The following is a 20958-nucleotide window of genomic DNA, read 5'->3' as shown; positions in this document are numbered from 1 at the left end:
AGTGTATTATTTTGATATGCGTGACTCAGGGTGGATGTTTAAATAGCTTAATGCAATGACGGTCTTGGTAATTTTAGTATAAAAACAAACTGTCAAAGAGCATCGCAACAGTACATGGAAAGCAACCAACGTCTTTTATACTAAATACAGATAATGAAATTAAGACGTAAAGTTTTATGCGATAATAGAGATAGTGCACCAATTTTCGTGCTTAAACATCTGCAGATGCCCTCGGGCTTACATGTATTAATCTGCAGATGTTAATGCGCGAGATAAAAAGGACGCTTTGTTGTGAACTTTCAATAATTTTAATAAAGAAATCTCCATTTGCCCTGATTTTCATGTACTAGTTTAACCATTGAAATGACAAAAAAACATATTAATAAATAGGAATGATTGGACATTACTCTTGTATATTGTACACAGTTAATTGTGCGATAACCCTCTATTATAAGCAGGATTTTATTTAGACTTGTAAAAAGTTATTTACAAATTATTCGCTTTGAAACATGTCTATATCAATTCATAATTCTGGCTTACACCTTTAAATTTAAAGGAAGTATTGGTATTTTACAAATTAGAAATCCAAAAACATACAAGGAAAAGTCGTGAATTTTTTTTATCATTATCACATAGGTAAAAAAGATTACATAAGACTTTTAAGTTATCATTTTTTGCTCTGACTTTTAGAGAAGTGAAACCCCCACTTGCTTTATTCATACCGAATCCTGCAGAGCTATCAGAATGGCGTGTTTCAGAAGTTCAAAATTAATTTTCAGTTTTAACATACTGCTGTTAATGCAGCTAGTGTATGTTGCTAACAGCAGTTACTACCGTGGAGGAACTATAAGCTGGGCAGCAAACAACACAACTGATGTAAGGTTTGGTCTCGAGTTCGAGATTAAAAAGACACATTTTTTTCTTGTTTGGCAAATATTTGATTTCATAAGTTATGGAATATTTATTTTGTGCATGAAACGATATGATCATCAAATATTTGATAAGAGTTCTTTTATTTATTTATTTATTTATTTATTTATTTATTTATTTATTTATTTATTTATTTATTTATTTATTTATTTATTTATTTATTTATTTATTTATTTATTTATTTATTAATGATACTTTGAATTATTACACTTTTTTCTTATGCCACTTCATAATTATATTTTTAAAAAGCAAATAAAAGAAGGAATTGAACAATTCAAAAACAAATGTATAGAAGAAAAAGACAAATCTATACGATTTTTTTTCTTTCTTTTTTTTAATTTAATATTATCTTTATTTTTCATTTATTTTTTTTATTATTTTTGTTTGTTACTTTTGAAAAAAAAAAGAAATTTGTTGTTTCAGATCATCGTATTGGTATTATTTTTATTATTTCTATAAATTGCTTTTGAAATTCTGCTTTTTATTTTAGTTATTTAAAGACCATCATTTTATTATAAAGGCGTTTCCGATCAGTTAAATTATATCGCTGAAAGTGTTTCTTGAACTGTTGTGTTCGAACACACATGGTGATTAAAAAAACTTAGATTTTAATCCATAAAAATATTATCTATTTAAGATAAAATTTCACATCCGGATGTCATGGAAATATGGCAGTAATGGCTGTTTTGGAAATACAAGTTCCGGAAGTTACGTGTCTTCACTGTCTGGGGACAAGTGGCGATGTTCTACCGGATGTGTCGGGACACCAACGATTGGGGACAATAGCTACTATTGTATAAATGCAAATTCGACTGAAGACTGGGAGCTCGGGGAGAAGAAATTTGATTACAACACGAATGCAATTTCCAATAACAAATTGCTGATAACGTAAGAATTTATTTCTATTTTTAGAAGAAAGAAGAAAAACTTTAGAATAGAATTTATTACAGTTCATTTACATCAAAATTATCTAAATTTTGTAGTAGATCTACGATTTATGTCCAAAAAATGTTTGTTCGTTTTTTGTTTTGTTTTTTTTAATCATTATTTGTATTTTTATTTGTTTATTTATTTTTTTTTTCAAAAGCCTTTTTAATTTATCGACAAAAAAAAGGTTCTCGGCCTTACGGCCTTGATAATTGTTTGGTGTTTCATCCATGAAAGTCAAAATACAACTTTGTTTACATTATGCTACTTTTCTGATTAACAATATCACAATCAGCGCCCCCTTTATTATGGCGATAAGTATCTTGCAAGCTCTTAAGCAATTATCTTAATGTTATAAAAAACACTCATGTTTGCCTTTCCTGCAGAAAACAAATATGTATTCATGTCTGAGGCATACTGTTCCTTTATTCTACAATAACGTGGAGATACGTGTACCGTGTCAACAAATAAAACGGTATGAATACGCGAGGAATGATCAATATATAACCATATAACTATAGACAGAATCATTTTAATGATACATTTCATAAATAAATTAGTTTTAGACTTAAGGTAAAATCTAACCTTTCACTAATATGTACGCTGATGCTGGAATATACATTTAAATTTGATTTTTGATGTAATAATTTGATATGATTTCACATATGTTATATATGTATGTTTCAAAACTGAATGTGTCTCGCATGTACTTGAAGTATCCTGACAGATATTTTTACGCAAATAAATCAAAGTTTTTTGAAGGGGGTATAATATTTTTTTCATTTGTCATATTTTGTTTATTTTGTCAAATTTGCTTATATTTCTATTTTTTAGATATGAAGCAGGGAGTTGGATGCCACTTGGTTACGGGCTCGGCGGAAACTGGAGATTAGAGACGCAGGTTGATCTCAGAACGCGGAGTGATACGGGCAACCCAAACAACAGTCCGATAACCTCATACATGCCAATTTATAAGTAAGTTGTCAACTAAAATAATACGTAAGCAAGGAAATATGCATTTAATACTCTAGTAAACATATTTTGAAAATGGTTCACCAATTCTGCTTAAAAAGTGAAAATTTCTACTATAATTGGAAATCATCATTTGTTTCAGATTGGCACATGGATGCTCTGCAACAATATCTGTTCCGATTCATGACGTTGATGGTGACGTCACAAAATGTCGTTGGGCTTCTAACGGTGAATGTGGTGATATGTGTGACAATGTCACGAAAACGCTGCCAAACGGAACCCTAAAACAAGTACGTGTAGATAATTTCAACATGCATGTATATTAAACGTAAAACGATCAAAATCAAATTAAAGAAGAATCGAATTTCTAAAATACGTTACAACTAAATTGACAAAAGGTTTTCAATATTGTTATATAGGCTTATTAAATGGCTTTTCATTAATAATCTGAAACTTGCGCAAGTTTCCTCATTGAATACCATTTATACTTAGTATTTATTTTTGTTTTCATCATTATTTTTCAGCAACCGTGTACATTAACAATAGATGCTAAAACAGGTAATGGATATACGGCGGGATCGTACTATCTAATTGCTTTAACCATAGAGGACTTCCCAAAATCTTCATTATCTCTAGACAATGTGTCTGTGCCAACCACACAACCCTTAAGTTCCATCCCACTTCAGGTAAGCTGAAATAAATCTTGTATAATGCCTTTAGCAAACAAGAACAGAAAAATGCATTAGTCTATACAGTAGATGTACGTTTAACGTTTTCATAAGCAAAAAGCAAAATTATCAAAACGTTAGTGTCAGCTTTTGTTATCTACGGTAAACATTAAACTTCAAAATTAACAATTCATCATATTGATCATCATGTTAATTTTATCAAACGTCTATTAAATGAATGAATAAATGAATATATAAATAAATAAATGAATGAATGAATGATAAATGTATGAATGAATGAATGAATGAATGAATGAATGAATGAATGAATGAATGAATGAATGAATTAATTAATTAATTAATTAATTAATTAATTAATTAATAATAAATGAATGAATAAATAAATGAATGAATGAACGGAACGGAACGGAACGGGCGGGCGGGCGGGTGGGCGCACGGACGGACGAACGAACGAAGAACGAATTAGTAGATGAAATTTGTTTTACGAAGAGTCGACACAAAACGGTCATATCTCGCTTAAATTAAAACGAGAAATTAACTAAATAACATACGTCATTTGTTATTATTATAAGTATTATTTATTTTACATATCAATAGTTTTTGGTGTTTGTGGAAAATGCAACAACAACTTGTAGCAGTAGCCCGGTATTTACCGGAACACCATCAGACGGTCAGGAGTTCATTGTGCCAACGGCTATTTCTTGGCTACAAAGAGTTTATGTACAGGCCACAAGGTAAATATTCATTTATTTATTTTTTTATTTTTATTTATTTATTTTTGTTTGTTTGTTTGTTTCATTTTACGCCTTTTTCCAACAGTATTTCAGTCATATAGGCGGGTAGTTTCCTAACCATCTTTCCTGGAGAGTTACACCAGTACTATACTACCTTCCTCCGCGCTAAACTACCAAAGCATCTCCCGGGGATCGAACCCACGCCAGAGAGGTAACTGGATTAGAAGTCATCGACTCTAACCCCTCGACCACGGAGGCGGTCTTAATTATTTATTTATTTATTAAGTCGCTGAGAGACAAACGGGACAATTGTTAATATATAGACGTCATAGGTTTTGCGTTGACATAAGTTTTTTATGTTTCTTCCATTTCTGTATTAATTAAGTAAAAAAAATATCACAACATTAATTTTACTACAATTCCCCTTCATAGCATTGCCAAAAAAATGACGTAAATCATCTGTATCTTTTAAGTAACGTACAATTCATGAAACAAATACATTAATCAATATGTTATAAAGAATGTGCGTTAAATTGCAAACTTGCAACCTATTAAGCATTTTGTTAGGCAAAAGAATAAGCAGCCAATGGAAGTATTGAATCCCGAGTATATAATGTATTCAGTACACGCACTAACACAGCACTTGTTGATTAGGTTTTTTGTTTGAACTTTTTAAAACAATTGTTTGATAACGCAGTAACACATTATTTCAGCGGTAGCATGCCGTCTGCTATGAGATTATCGGGACCACAGGGATTGACTGTTTCAGCGTTCCAGCCAGACGATTTAGGAAGACCTACCGTTATGTATGCAGATTTAAGCTGGACACCCACATCGACTATGAATGGCATTAACATGGTGTGTTTTATTGCCGAGGATGATGCAGGGTAAGTTATTTTATTTATATGCGTATTACAAAAAAGAAGAAGTGATTGACTTAAGTGTGTGTACAGAATTAGAGATATACTATCGAGACTGTAATTATTTAGAAAAATAAATAAATAAATCGCTTCGAAATTTTGATTAGTGTCCAGCTTTATTTGTCATCCAATGAAAACGCTGTATTTCTTAAAATATCTGTGCGTTAATTTTCATAGAAGAACAAAAGTCGATACTTCATCGAATCCCGTTCATAGTCGACTTTTATTTTTCATAGTTGTTCATAGAACCGCATAGTGACGCAATAAAGCGAGTGATTATGAGGCTAAATAAAGCTTGACACTTAGTATCTTAGTATTCATCCGAAGCTGTTCTGCAGAAATTAGAAACAATCTCCTGTCGCTATCGCTCCCGTCGAAGTTTCTAATTTCAGTAGAACAGCACGGATGAACACTAACATATACATAGAGAGTGAACGTTCACCTTTCCTATCTTTTGATTCAGATTATTCTTCCATGATTGGTTTTATTCAGATATGCTCACTTGCATAATATGATTAAAAAATGAGTAAAATTTTTAGTATGTTGTATTATAATATATAAACAATTGATGTGATTTTATAAATTATATTTAACCATAAGCTGGCATTTTGACGGGTAAAATATAGCTTTATACCTTTAAATCATTTAAAGAAAGGTAGGCTTTATGATCTTTAAATAAGGTAAATATGCAAATATTTACATTTTGATATGACATTATAGTTTTATCGTTTCTTTATTTATTTACAGAAGGCAATCCGAGCAGAGGTGTTTTGTACTTTTAACTGGTTGTAAGTACAATTTCTAAATTTGAAGACATTTTGTAATAATAAACACTTTAAACTTAAAACTAATTTATTTGAACGAATTCAAGCTAAAATACACATCGAATGGTTTTATTGGTTCTTTTTTAAGTGGGAACATGCAATATTTATAAGTGGAATGACAAAAGATAAATTTGGATATAATACTGAATGATTGTTTGTAGATCCTGACCCATGTTCGAGCACCTCGTGCACAAATGGAGGTCAATGTGACATTTCATTTACGAACTTCACCTGCACCTGTCCGAAAGGAGTTTATGGAACGCTGTGTGAACACGGTATAATTATGTTTACTAGTATTTGTTTGTTTATATCATAGTAAATATTTACAATGTATATAAAAAGTACCTGTCAAAGTGGATATTTTGCAATCCTGTAGCTTCTGCGAACTCTTTTCTACAAATTTATTTTTATCCCACCTTAATTTCCGTTGCATTTTTTTAAATATACGTACTCGTATTCTGATTACATGTATCTGATGTCAGTTTGTGAATTGGTTTTGTCTTTTGATCAAACATGAAATGAAAAGTACTTGTTTTCAATGTAATATAATAAGCATGTATTTTTCAGTCTTAAGCTTTTAGATTAAACAATAATAGTATCTTTCTTGACGTTCAGTTACTTTAAAATATCACAAGCTCACTGAATAAATCGCTTTCAGAGACTCGATTAATTTCACTCTTTATAAAAAGCAGCTTTTGAAAGACATTCTTTATTAAAAGAAATTTTAATGACTTAGATATTGATGAATGTAAACAAGCGCCTTGTGAAAATGGAGGACAGTGCTTCAACAGAATTGGTGATTACACGTGTTTCTGTCGACCTGGTTTTGCTGGCAAGAATTGTTCAGGTATAAAATTATGCAATTTTCAGTCTGACTGTTCAGAACTACTTAAGTTATTTCGTGCATGTAGATCTGATTGCCAGCTTACTTGTTTCTCTTTCTTTTTTTTTTGGATTTCCCGGGAACCCATGCATTTAAATCGTCCTTAACAGATTGACATTTAACGTAGTATCAAAATATCGCTGTCCGTAGATATAAAACATGTTGTTGATTTTTGTTGAAACATAGTAACTGGAAATAATAGACTAAGTTTACGAGTAGATAAAACTTATTTCTAAAAAAAATCCTAACTTTTGTAACATTTATTCGATTTTAGACTCAGACTATTGTTCATCGTATCCATGTCAAGGTCAAGGTGATTGTGTACATAATACGACGTTATCGTCGTTCTCGTGTGACTGTTACCATGGATACAGCGGTAAAACGTGTCAAATAGGTAGGACAAAACTTTGTATCTTCTTTTATATTGTGAATTATTTATACTTGTTATTTAATGATAGTGTTGCACTTTTAGATTATCTCTCATGAACAGACTCAATCAAACCGAGTCTGCAATTTTCATATACAATATACACGTAATGTTTGAAATTCTGCAGTATGTTTTAATTGCCGTGAGACAGGCTGTTGTCCAGTACTTCAGTTCATTATAATTGATATATTTGGCTGGTCAATCGGATTCCTTTATAACAGCCAGCCAGGTTGAATTAAGCCGGTGTAAGGGGGCATGAAAGATGTTGAACATTATTTCTAAGTGAACAGACTTAAACAAACAGAGTATGCAATTTTCATACATGTTTGAAAGTGAGGAAGTCGCCTCATCAACTTCATATGCATGTCAATTAATACGAGTAACATTATTCAAACTTCGTGGACTCTGTGCAAATTTGTATTTTGATTTGTTAAATTTTGTTTCCTATAGATGAAGACGATTGCACGAGTAACCCGTGCATGAACGATGGCGAATGTATTGACCTGGTTGGAGGCTTCAACTGTGAATGTCCCCCGCAATATACAGGACAGCATTGTGAAGACGGTACCAATATATACTTCTTCATTGTTTCCCCCTCTGCTATTCCCTCAGTTTTTTTTCTCTATTTTATTAAGTAAACGGGGAAAAGTGACGTATCCAGGACACCATACTTTCCTTAAAAGCTATTGTATAGAATCCCTTTATAATTTCAGCGGAACAAACTATACTCGAATTAAAGAATTGAAACAAATTGGTGCATTTATCGTAGATCGAAGAATAACACACATTAAGGTGTTTAAAATCTGGTATAAAGAATTGATTTCAGGATGGATCAAACATAACTATATTCCAGTTTTATGCATTTTTCAGAAATTGATTTCTGTGATCCGAATCCATGTCAAAATGGCGGCGTATGCCGAAGACTGACAAATGATTATGTATGCGACTGTCCCGATGACGTCATTGGTCTTAACTGTGAAATTTCCATTGAGCAGGTAATTTAATTTTCTATGAGAAAAAAATTCTTCATCAAAATTTAATGTTCATTTGAAATATCAATGAAATAATCACTAATCTTAAGGAATGTAACTGATATGTGTATTATCAAAAATATACGGAACATCAGTTGTTCTTCTCAGGTGACCGTTTATCCCAAAAATAATGCACAGTCTTCCTCAACCAGAAAAACTGGAAAGTCGGCATATGACCTATACTAGTTTTGGTGCGATGTAAAAAAAACACAACCAAACGATATATATATACACACAAATGGACCTCAATGGCAAATAAATTTTAGTTGCTATCTTGTAATTGAATGCCACTTAACGGTATGGATTTAAATCTTACATTTGATTGTTTGTGTATGTGAACAAGCAATGCAATACGCTTACCATTAAGTCTCGGTGGCCTCCCTTTGCGTCCGCTTGTATCCAAATTGTATCAAAAGATGCGGTAAAAATACTAAATGAACTTTACATTGTCTTTCTGTCAACGAAGAAGTTTTTTTTTAAAAAGAACAACAACACAAATCACAGAATTTTACTTATAAGTTCAGTGGAAGTAACTTAAAGGTTTCAAAATGGTAAAAGATAGATTTCATTTTTCTTTTTGTTACAGATGTGTAATGGCGACAAATCTTACTGCACGTGTCACGTAAATGGCGAACATGTTCGTGTTCCTATACCAGATCCCGTTAATGACGAGACTTATGAACGTGATTTGAGATCAGGTAAGCTTGTGTACATATGTATGATCATTATTGTTAAAAATAGAAGAATTTGTATATCGTTTTTTTTATTTATTATTGTTTTGTTATTGTTGTTTTAAAAATTGTATTCTTAGTACAAACTATGCTTACTTTTCTTTAATAGTATGTTCAATACTCGATTTATAACCGAAAATTGTGATGTTAAGATTATACAATGAAACATATTTTCCTGTCACCGGAATTCATTTTAAAATGCCCTTCACGTCTAAACTTAATGTGTTGTTTTTCATATTAAAATTTAATGCCATTTTATTTGTAGGCGTTATCGGTTACCCAGTTGGCCTGCTTATCGGTATTGGCTGTTGTGCCTTGTTCCATTACGCTGTCCGTCCAAGATGCAGAAAGAACGCTGGTCCTAAAAGAAGGAAAATGTCGTCTGCCAATTCTCTTTCATCATCAAGATCAACAGTTTATCCTGCAAGAATGACTCCACCTCCACGTTATTCTACCCTGGATCTCGTTGCTGAATCAAATATTTGAATTTGTTGAAACATGATATAGTTTTATTGACAGAAAATGTATAACTAATTGTAACAAGGACATATATCACCTTACCATGAGTGAAAAAATAGAACGTTTTTGCGAAAACACGTTAATAACAAATTACCCAGAAAACAAGATTTTTTGTTGATTTTGATTATTAACTGTATAGAGTTGTTTTTGTTTTTAATTGGGGGGGGGGGGGTAGGGGTCGGGGCAGGGAAATGTTTTAAAACGGTGTTGAGATGTGAAAGTTATATATTCAAAAGCAATGTTGAGACATGCATTTTTGTCTATGTATGATTATGGCAGACATTCAAAAAAAAACATTGTCTATAAAACGTTTCTGAAATTCTAAATATAACATAAAACCCGGTCGATGAGACGTTGAATAATATTATATTTATAAGCTGTTCACGAATTTTGTAGAACTTGCAAAGAAGACGAAAAATAATAAATGTTTATTTGTATTAAAATTATTATCTGCATTATCTCCCTTTACATACTTTCGCGTGAAATGATGGTACTTTACCTTTATATTGCTTTTTTATGAAATGAACTAGTCTAAATTAAATATTCGAGACTGTCCCATTGTTTTCTTGAGGGATTTCATTGTAAAAAGCTAACATGTAATGAGGCATTTTGGGCATTTTTGTTATCGAAGACAACAGCACGACTTTTGACAGGTTATATTGCTGTAATATAAACGGTTGTTTGCTGTAAAACCTTTTGACTATTTATATTTTGTGACTTGTCACGAGTTATTCTTATTCACCTATTTAGGTCATAATTGCTGTTTAATATTTAGAGTTTTTATCTATTGTTTATGTACTCCTCTATGTATATAGAAAAGCTATGTAGACTAGAGTATAAGTATTGTAATTAACTATGTACATATTCTTTTACATCTACTATAATCATTATTAAATGCTTGATATTATTCTATATTACTGTGTATTTATTCAATTTAAAGAGTCCTATATTAAAATAAAATACTTTTAAATATAGTTTTGGGTTTCTTATTTATGAAAACCAAACACAAAACAAAACAGAATGTGTAAACTTGGTGAGGCATGGTTCGGGCGGTAACTATTATTTGACTATAGTACATGCACTGCGCATATCCGGTGTGTGTGATCCATAAAACTATGGACCAAGATACACCGCAATATGGTGAGTATTCGTCAAGAGAAGGTTCGTTATGTAATTGTAATCTAACCACGTCCTTGCAATGTTTAGTCGTATCACTGTCACTGTAGTAAACGTTCGAACGCTGTCTTTACTGTATAACACAGTAAAACATATTTTTAGTAAGTAAATAATTTTTCATACTGGAAAAATGACTTAACCTTAATTTGTGGAATTTGTTTTATGGATTTGATCGGCTTAGAATTAAAAAAAAAACATTTCCATTTAGAGTAAAAGGGAATTGATCTTTTAAAGAAAAATGCTTTATGAATCGACAGTATAGAACCTGGTTGGGATGCTTGCTGCAAAGACATCAGTTTGGGATCCGGAAATTTAAGTATAGTGTATGTGGTTTACTCAATAATTTAAAAAAAATACCTGTACAATCACTGACTTTCGGAGTTTTGATAAAAGGTGTCGTGAAGTCTCCCATGAAACACGTGTGCAATGTTTGCATTACTACATGTACATAAAAGTTTAGATACAATGCATATAATTTATCTCTAAATAAGCGATAGTGAACCGAAAATGTAGATAAGCTCATCCTAGGACATAATATAATGTTGTGATTCATCATGCCCGATGTTCCTCATAATTGTACGGAATTCTTTATGGGACATATTGGCGACGAAACGAAATGGCACTTATCTCATTTTAAAACATTACCTGCAGTTTTAGGAGACAACAACACAAGATGTAAAGATTTTTGCATGTAACTGTTTAATATGCGTTACATTTTCAAATATAAAGGCTGGAATTGGACGTTGGGCATTATGTGTAATTAGCAAAATGAATCAATATTTAAAATGAATTTAACAAAATGATTGATTGTTTTCTTTATTATTAAATATGTTCTCTTTAGCAATGATGATAAATAAACAGCAACACTTTCTCATTGGAACTGAGCAATACTTGTTATCATTAAATCAAACAACTTGGAAAAAAAATGAAATAAACAAAAACTTAATTTCGTTATTTATTCGATACCAACATTTGTTTGTTCTAGAGGTATTTACCCTTTTTGTTATTTGACACGGAGATAAAAATTTCTTTTTATGATAATATTTTATTTTGATCTAAATTTCTAAATCATGTTTTTTTTTCTTTTCTTTTTTTTAATTTAATATTATTTGAAATGCAACTGCATTTGTCGTGTAAAATGGTGAATTCCATTCAATAAAATGTACTGATAAAAATATGAATAGAAAAATGCGGATATATTATCAAAGTTCATAAAGTAATGATACCAGGTTGTTCTCAAATCTTGCAAAATCGTTTTTTAAAACGCTTTAGTTCTTTGGAAAATAAATATGTTCCAAGAAAAAAAACAGATCCGAGCGAAGTCATTAAAATCCGACGAGTCAAAATTCTGCCTTTACCCCTTTTTGTAAACCATGTTTTAATATTACGTTACCGGAAGTGCTTGTTGTGAATAGCTTTATGCTCCCTAGGTGACGGCACAGACAACACAAGTGCATCGTTGAGTAGCTTGTATGAAACAAAAACAAAAGAAGATTGTTTTCAATACGACTTTTTCATGAAAGGTTTTGATACTATTTATGTCGAAACAGGATAGCGAAATTGACCAAGCAGCTGAAGTAGATTCTAAATTTTTCTGGAAAATGGTGAACTTGCGGCGAAAAAATATTAATTCTAGTGCAGGTGCAGGAATCAAGTTTAACTGAGATGTATACAGAGATCAGCAGGGAAATTTCAAGTACCGTCAGAAATAAAGGTTACGTATCCAATCCGATTTCATTTCGCCAAGGCACACGTCAAGGCAGCAAAAGCTCGCCGTTATTATATTTGTGCTTCATAAATGGACTAATCAAAGAGCTTGAGTCTTGTCAAGCTGGTTTTTGTATGTACAATATGAACATTTGTGCACCGACTGTAGCAGACATCATGATACTTGTAGCTTTTTCGAAACGAGGACTTGAACATATGTTAACTATATGCAGCGAATATGCACGTAAGTGGCGCTACGATTACAATTCAGAAAAGCCGGCGTCATTGTGTTTAACAACCGTAACAAACACCCAGTAGAAAGAGTGTGGACAGTACGTGAGTGAAGTTGACGAATATACACACCTTGGAATTACTTGTGAATTTTGTTATCTTCAAAGGAATTCATACAAGAAGCTTGTTCAAAACTCAGAGGAACCTACCGTAGCATCGGGATCAGTGGTCTACAACCGGAAGGTCTTAATCCTTGACATACAGAACTATATATGCATCGGTAGTTATACCAAAGGCTATGTATGGCTGTGAATTACAAAATAGTTATTCCAAAACTGATATGAACTTACTTGAGCGTTCGCATAGATTCTGCATTAAGTCAATATTGGGACTCAAAGGAAACACAAACACGAACTACAGTCTAGCTACAATAGATATGGACTCATGTGAAACTATAATAGACAGTAGAAAATTAACATTCTGTGGCCAGCTCTGTCGACTACCGACTCAATATATGGCTAAGACTGTCTTCTTGAATCGTCTTACTAGATATCTGAACTGCGACGCACAAATAATGGGGTTTATTCCAGATGTCTACAGAATTCTAATGAAATACAACCTATTACATGTGTTACAAACAAACACTTCAACCGGAATATTTCCATCTAACTGTCAGTTGAAAAATGTGATACAAAGATGTGTAGCAATGCCTGCTAAATATGAAAGACTTAACGCCCTTTTGGAACTTCGACCATCAGCTCCAGAGTTCCTCCCAAAGGTCAACAATCTATGTGCACTTTTCTCTCGTGAAATATATTCAAAAGATGTGCGGCTATGGATTATGTCCCTTGTATCGGTCGTCGGAAACTTGTTCTCTAGACAATACATTCAAAGTTGTTCTCTGTGCAACGCCACGTGCTTTAATATCGTGGATCATGTTCTAAACTTTTGTAGTAAAATGACAGATATTCGACAATCACTTTGGTCCTACATGTTTGAAACTATGGGGATTAATGCGTATGCAGAATGGATAATGTGTGCTCGAGAAAGACAGACGGGTCAGCTTATATAGCGTTGGCGTTTAATCAAGAAACTTGCCGTCAGTACACGCTCTTGAAAATGCTCCATAACATGTTTAGAAATACATTTACCCGATTTTCTATGCTATAATTTGGAACTGTGTAATGTATATTTATGAACTTATTTGTTGGCATTTAACGCTACTACGGTTACTTGTACACGATTTAAGACAAACAATATTGTATTAGCATTTGTATCAAAGTGTCAAATACCTAATGTCATTTCAGAAGCCCATATTTTTTTTAGATTCGACCAGCATAGGCTATCGTTTTGGCAGACCCGATAGCATAAAATGTGCCTAACATAGACCAAGTCCTTAAAGTAATTTCGTTTACGGCTTTAAGATATTGAATCTATATAAGACATAATGTTGTATTTTAAAAGAAGTACACGAACCTATATGAAAAAAATCGTAACAGTTATTCAAAGTCAAAATGCAATAATAGTAGCAGTATTCGTAATATTTCTATATAGTGTTCAATTCTCTTGAGTGAAGTCATAATGACTTTTATATGACAATGTTTATATCGTTATATTGTGCATTTTTACTAAACTTGTATACTAAAAAAGATACTACAATTTTCCAAAATTGTCTCTCCAATTCTTAAATAAATTAAAGCATATTGGTTTCAATTTTGATAATAAATGACTGCTAAATATCTAACCCAAAGCTCTGTTACCATTGAAAATTTATTGTTAAATACATTTGTTGAACACATTTTATTATTCTATCCTTAAACTTTAACAACGAGTTATATGCATCCTTTTGTGTGGAGAGGAGCTTTATGTTATTCAAACACCTGATGGCTTATGCTCATAATATTACATATTGATATATTTTTTACCATTATTAGAAAAACTTGAACGTGATTTATGTACGTTGTATACTATGTCAATGTCTTTATACTTGTATTTTCTGCATGTATATATGTTGTACTCTTCAAATTTGGAGGAATAAAAGAATCTATCTATATAATAAACGGATTATCATTTTGTTTACTTTATTTATTTATTTGTTATTATTATTATTTTATTATCATTATTTATTTATTTATTTATTTATTTATTTATTTATTTATTTATTTATTTATTATTGATTTTGATTTATTTATTTATTTATTTATTTATTATCATTATTATCATCATCATTATTATTATTTTTATTATTACTATTATTATTTATTATTATTATATAAAACCAAAGAATAAAGTTGTATCGCAAATGTTTTTACTTAGTTGTACTCTGTACTTTAATTGTGTTTTATGGCAATACTATCATGGTGTCTGATTTGGCACACTTTTGTGTGTTGTGTCGTCGCTAGCGACAGCACGACAAAACGCCAGACGGCTCATTGTCGCACTGTCGTCTCGTAGCCTGTCGCTAAAAGGGTATTTATATTTTTTTTAAATACTCGCAACGCTTGCAAATATACAATATACAAAATATTTGCTAAAAAAGTATGTAACTTGAAACATGTTTTAGATATTTGAGATTACATTCCTGTGGTCATCTTGAGAAACGTTTTGACAAAAGCGTCATATTCACCTATTTTTTTTAGATAAGATACAAGTGTGTACATCCTAAAATATGTACATACAGTATTGCCCTGCACTTGAACAAAAATATATTCGCCAAAGCACACAGCATATCTGTACAAAAAGTAGGGCGTCAAATAAATTTGGATCAGTCACTATTTCACGATATACATGGTATATTTCATGCATTGGGTTGTTAAGTAGGAAAGAACATACAATTGCTATATTCTCTGTGTGATGTGAATAGGAAAAAGACACAGTAATAAAGTTCATATTTTCAGTTTGGTATTCAGCAATACCAGTCATAGTGTGCATGCTACAAATGTTATCCAATGCTACTAAAGTCAACTATATCCCTGAGACTCTATCTTATACATTATAACTATCTTATTTGATATGTAACCAAAACGATATAATATTATAAAAAATCCCCATCATTTGTTCGTGATAATGCTTATCAATGACTGTTGAATTAGTTAAAATATTGCCTAAATATACAGATATTTGTTAACTTTAAGATAATAATTTTCTCTGAAGACGAGCCTTTAATGTGTTATCTATACTTAGTGACTCAATTCTTGGTATCAAGCAGTATTTTCAGTTTCGATCGGGGGTTACACGATCTTTTGCTGAAGTTTTATTGGGAAGTAAGATTTTAGTGTTTTTCGATCTTTTGCGGAGGTTCTACATTTATCTGAGAGGTAAGAATTTAGTATATTGATGATTTGTTGTTTTTATTTTTTATTATTCTTATTATTTATATAATTACTATTATTATTCTTTTCCTCCTGTCACAATATATATCTGTAAAATACAATTTAAGAATGTCATAAGATTTCTCAGTTGAATCGACAAATTAATACAACTACAAATGAAAAATGATTCACCATGATAATAAAAATTGGTCATTATATTGTTATATTGTTTGATTGGCTTTAATCATTATCTTGTAGACAATGGATGGAAAACTCAACTTGAAACACAAAACTTCGATAATTAGATTTATTGGCAGTGGTGCTAAAGATTTTCATCTATTGTATAGCTTCACTCGTGACGGGGCTAATGCTACAACTTTTCATCAAAAGTGTGACAACAAAGGCCCAACTGTTACTGTCGTTTACAACACGAAGGATTCTATATTTGGGGGATACGTTGAGAAAAGTTGGACCTCGGACAGCACTGGAGCCTACGTAAAAAGTGATAGGGCATTTTTGTTCCGCTTAGAGTCAAATGGCAAAGTTGCTTTGAATAAGTTCCCTGTAAATGCATCAGATCAGGCTTTTTACTGCATTGACACTCATGGCCCAGTATTTGGATCAGGGCATGATTTAGATGTATTCAGCGACACCCTTACCGCTCAAGGAAATCAGTTCAGTCTAAACGGAGTCATGAAAATGGGAACCACCTATGACATGGGTGGAGTTGCAGTCGACAAAGTAACGGATAATGTCAACACTGTATTTGACGTTGAAGTGTATAGCTTATCAGGTATTTCATCACATACTTCATTTTATTTATTTTATTTTATATAAAGAACATCAATATCACAATCAATTAATATAAAAATGAAATGAATCTTATATAGACTAGTTTGCATTGAGTACTCCTATACTAAGCATTCGTATTTGAAATAAATTGTGTGCGTCATAAGTAGTATGAATATTTCAAAATATTGAAGAAATAGACATAGCAAAACACAAAAATGTCCATGTTGTCAGGTTTTTGAAGTTGTCTATACATGCCATTTTAAATTCAATTTGTATATTCTTATATTTTAGAGTCACCATTAGTAAGTGTTTGGAGAGCATCGACTGGGTGGGAATCGGAGGTGAGTGTATAAAATTTGAAGTTCACCCTTACGTGCTTTTAGCGGTTATCTTTCTATATTCTTTATTATATTTGCAATTTTTGATCGTCGATTTTTTTTGCAAAGTATGAAACATTTTCTTTCGTAGGATTTGATGTTACTGAAGAGATATGCGGAATCATATACGCCTCTACATGGCCTTGACATTGAAACGGCTAACATATTAGTGATAGGGCCAGTGGGCGCTGGTAAATCAAGCTTCTTCAATACTGTAGCGTCTGTATTCCGTGGCCATATCTCAGACCAAGCTGTTTGTGGAAGTGCAGAGAAAAGTATTACGTCAAAGGTAAACATAAAGTATTAAACCACTCTATATTTTTCTGGGAGAAACATGGACTTCAAATAGATTTCTGTTTTGAATAGGAAGCAAACTATTTAACAGCACAGTTGTTCTAACATTTATACCTTAACTGAATCGTCAATAGAAATACAGAATATGTGAAACGAAATATGCAAACGTCCTTTGTTTTTATTCACGACATACATATTATCCATCCATGACTGACTTAGTTATTTATATTTTGGTTGTCTTTCCTCTTTTATTTGTCTATCTCAAATCAATAGCCTGACAACCCATTTTACACCGTCATATACTAATAAAAATAGTGATGCTAAATACGTTGTCATATTGCAGTATCGAATGTATCGTGTCAGAGGTTCTCAAAAGCAAAAGCCACTGAAATTTTGCCTCTGCGACACAATGGGTTTGGAGGAAAGCCATGGAATAGATGCTCAAGAGCTGGGATACTTATTGGATGGTCACGTTCCAGATGGATATCAGGTATCAGCTCTGTAGAAAACTTCAGCTTAATCTATTGTCGGATTGACACACCATTATTTATCATTATTGTCCTTGCATATATTTAAGCAATATCTCATTCCATTCATAATAGCAATGTATCATAAGAAATCAAATGAAAATTCGCTATTGAATATGAAACATATCATGAGGCAAATAGACGTATCTCAATTTGACAATCATATTGTATACTTATATGTTTCAGTTTAATCCAACGACACCAGTATCTAATGAAATCCATGGTTTTGTCAAGTTTCCAACACTTGGACAGAAAATTCATTGTGTTTGTTTTGTGTTTGATGGAATCACAGTAACCATTTTGTCAGAGAAATTGCTTGAGAAAGTTAAAAGCATGCAGGCAAAAGTTAGGCAGAAAGGTATTTCGTTTGTGTTTGTTTGTTTGTTTTTGTTGTTGTTGTTTTATTGCATATGAGTATCACAAAGAATTAATTTAAACAAAAATGTTATTCACGCGAAAATCAATTCTCAATTACTTTTACAAACATATTGCTGTCAACATTTAAATAAAAAGCAACCCTACTGTACAGTCAAATTATTTTGGTCAGCAGTATTGTGTAAGATTTCACATTTATAAAGGGATTTGTAAATAAGCTACCGGATGCATGTGCTTGAAAAGAAAATTAAATCAAAAGGCATCCGCCGCTTTAGACCTTCAGCTGTCCATAACTTGCACTCTTAGTTTAGTAAGTTTGCACAATTTAGTTATTTATTTTTGTTTTTTGTTTGTTTTTTTTGGGTTTTTTTACAGAAACTTAAATCTTTTTAGGGCTTCCCCAGGCTATTGTACTTACAAAGATTGACAACGTTTGTTCCTATGTCGAAGAAGATATAACAAAGGTCTACCAGAGTGAAACCATAAAAAAACTGGTCGACAAAGTATCTAACATCTTTGGCGTTCCTCGAAGTTTCATTCTTCCACTGAAAAATTACGAAAAAGAGATAGAGGTGGACACACACGTGAGCATTTTAGCAATGCATACACTGAAAAGGCTTCTATTGTCTACAGAGAATCATTTCTTTAACTTCCTAGATACACTCAATGTCAAGCAGCAAGAAGTTAAAGGCCGACATGGCAATTGATATAAACCTTTTACTGTAACAATTGATTTGTTACGACCGAGCAAATTGTTGAAAATTACATTCATGTGCTGGATTGTGACCATCCACTGGAAAAACTCAAACATTTTTTAGTAAAGCTTACAAACAAAAAATTACAAAAATATGAGAAACTGTAGTCTACGATCTGTTTTAACTATTATCTGTTCTTGACTGATTTGAATGTAGCGATAAATGGGACCAGACGGCCTGAAAAACCCGTGCATGCGTGCTCTATACGGAAAAACACTTAAGTACATACAAAATTATGCAAAACTATATACTATGGTTTAGGTGAATTTTAACGAGTAAGATGAAACGTTTTAGAATAGAAAATGACTAACCTTTCCATGCTGTTGATATTATAAAACATATGTAAAGAATGCCGTTGTTTTAAAAATATTTTATAACTGAATAAGATTTTTATCAAACGCAAAAAATTAAAACGTCCTATTGATTGTTAAAATTTGATGCAGAAGAAATAGATAGATATCATTAGACATTAGTTATCTCCTTAATATCATTATATTTATTTTACTATACTTACCTTTATTTTATGTAACGTAGCACGAGTTAATAAACACACCTCAGCTATGAAAGATTCGTTATCTAATATGTTAGAATAGTATCGTTTGTAATTGTCAAATAAAAAAAAATAAACAAAAAGCGATGATGACATTGAATTGCTTATCTGAGATACATTACTAGAACAAGTTACAATTTTTAATGCAGAAGCAAGAAATATGTTTATTTTGGACGTGTCAGTTTTTACCAACGCCGCATAATATATAGAATATGTATACATCATCTCCGCTATGAAATGCTACAAGTGAAATATTTAAGTTTTTCACACTAGAAGACAAAATTGTTTAACATATGTATAAGCTTTTATTTACCCTTCCAGATTTTTTTCCTCCTTTTTGATTGGATATTGGTCACCCGAAAGAAATTGATATACCGAGCCAGACGGGTAATATACACACTAAATTTCCCCGTTGGATACCCCACGGTGTAAACAACATGCGCCGTGGCGATGCGCGTACGGTTTGATTTTCCGCGATGTAAATTCCGATTTACAAGCACTTTTTAACTGTCAAATGATAAATATTTACCAAAATAGAGTAATGATACATATTCTCATCAGTATTGAAAACAAATATGACCTTGTGAAAGCTTGATATTAATTCCAAAAAAGTGCGTTCAACAGACTACTCCTTTTCTCTTGTTTACATTCGTTAGGTTCGAAAGAAAATACGTCATGTATTTATGTGACGTCATGTTGTGGTGAAGGGGTACCCTAAAGGGAATCTTATTTCGACGTTTCATTTGAAGTAGTAATGATTTATATCAAAATCGTCTTAACTCGGCAGGGGAAGGGTAATAAAATATTACCTCGCCTAACGGCTCTGGTGATATAAAATCTTGACAGGTAATATATCCTCATATATCACTCCAAAACCAAAATAACATATAATGTAAAATTATAAACACCCATGGTAGAGTAAATATTAACCCTATGAGCATAATTAATATCTAAACTCCGGCCATTTAATTTCATAGCAGAAGACATGTAAAGTATATAAGTCTTATGTCATAATTTTATATAAGTCTATGTAAGCATAGGATGGGACCATGTTTGTCCCCAGAGGTATGATATATATAACTTGTGCAGAGGTCCTAAGAGAATGTTACAAAAAGACTAAAATCCTATACAAGTGTACTGTATATAAACTAAGTTACCTCCACAGTGGGACCAATTTTATTAACAGGAGCAACCTTTGAAGTGGGTCACAAGGTGATGCTTCATCCCAAACATTAATTTTTTTGGAATTGTTGTTAAGTAAGACATCTTTACTATA

General features: G+C 31.9%; 2 protein-coding genes across 2 annotated transcripts in view; both read left to right on the top strand.

The window, feature by feature from the left end:
* LOC132740008 (uncharacterized) overlaps positions 1-9590 on the top strand; it is a 37124-nt gene extending 27534 nt beyond the window's left edge. Inside the window, exons 31-45 of the mRNA XM_060727861.1 lie at positions 691-876; positions 1568-1818; positions 2692-2832; positions 2972-3119; positions 3354-3515; positions 4116-4252; positions 4966-5139; positions 5920-5960; positions 6158-6271; positions 6733-6843; positions 7154-7273; positions 7757-7870; positions 8177-8301; positions 8924-9035; positions 9334-9590. Of these exons, the coding sequence (XP_060583844.1) occupies positions 691-876; positions 1568-1818; positions 2692-2832; positions 2972-3119; positions 3354-3515; positions 4116-4252; positions 4966-5139; positions 5920-5960; positions 6158-6271; positions 6733-6843; positions 7154-7273; positions 7757-7870; positions 8177-8301; positions 8924-9035; positions 9334-9554 (2157 nt within the window). The 3' untranslated portion in view covers positions 9555-9590. The remainder of the gene's footprint in view (positions 1-690; positions 877-1567; positions 1819-2691; positions 2833-2971; positions 3120-3353; positions 3516-4115; positions 4253-4965; positions 5140-5919; positions 5961-6157; positions 6272-6732; positions 6844-7153; positions 7274-7756; positions 7871-8176; positions 8302-8923; positions 9036-9333) is intronic.
* A 6280-nt stretch (positions 9591-15870) lies between these two features.
* Positions 15871-19474, top strand: LOC132740002 (interferon-induced protein 44-like). Its single transcript, XM_060727852.1, has 7 exons — positions 15871-16018; positions 16271-16805; positions 17096-17145; positions 17273-17470; positions 17819-17965; positions 18189-18360; positions 18771-19474. Exons 2-7 carry the CDS (start codon positions 16274-16276, stop codon positions 19082-19084), a joined length of 1413 nt encoding a protein of 470 aa, XP_060583835.1. The 5' UTR covers positions 15871-16018; positions 16271-16273; the 3' UTR covers positions 19085-19474.
* The last annotated feature ends 1484 nt before the right edge of the window (positions 19475-20958 follow it).

Source organism: Ruditapes philippinarum, unplaced genomic scaffold (genome assembly GCF_026571515.1).
Source record: "Ruditapes philippinarum isolate M1 unplaced genomic scaffold, ASM2657151v2 ctg4820_1_1_1_1, whole genome shotgun sequence".
Taxonomy (NCBI): domain Eukaryota; kingdom Metazoa; phylum Mollusca; class Bivalvia; order Venerida; family Veneridae; genus Ruditapes; species Ruditapes philippinarum.
Note: the sequence above shows the minus strand (reverse complement) of the source record. Positions and strands in the feature narration are given on the sequence as shown.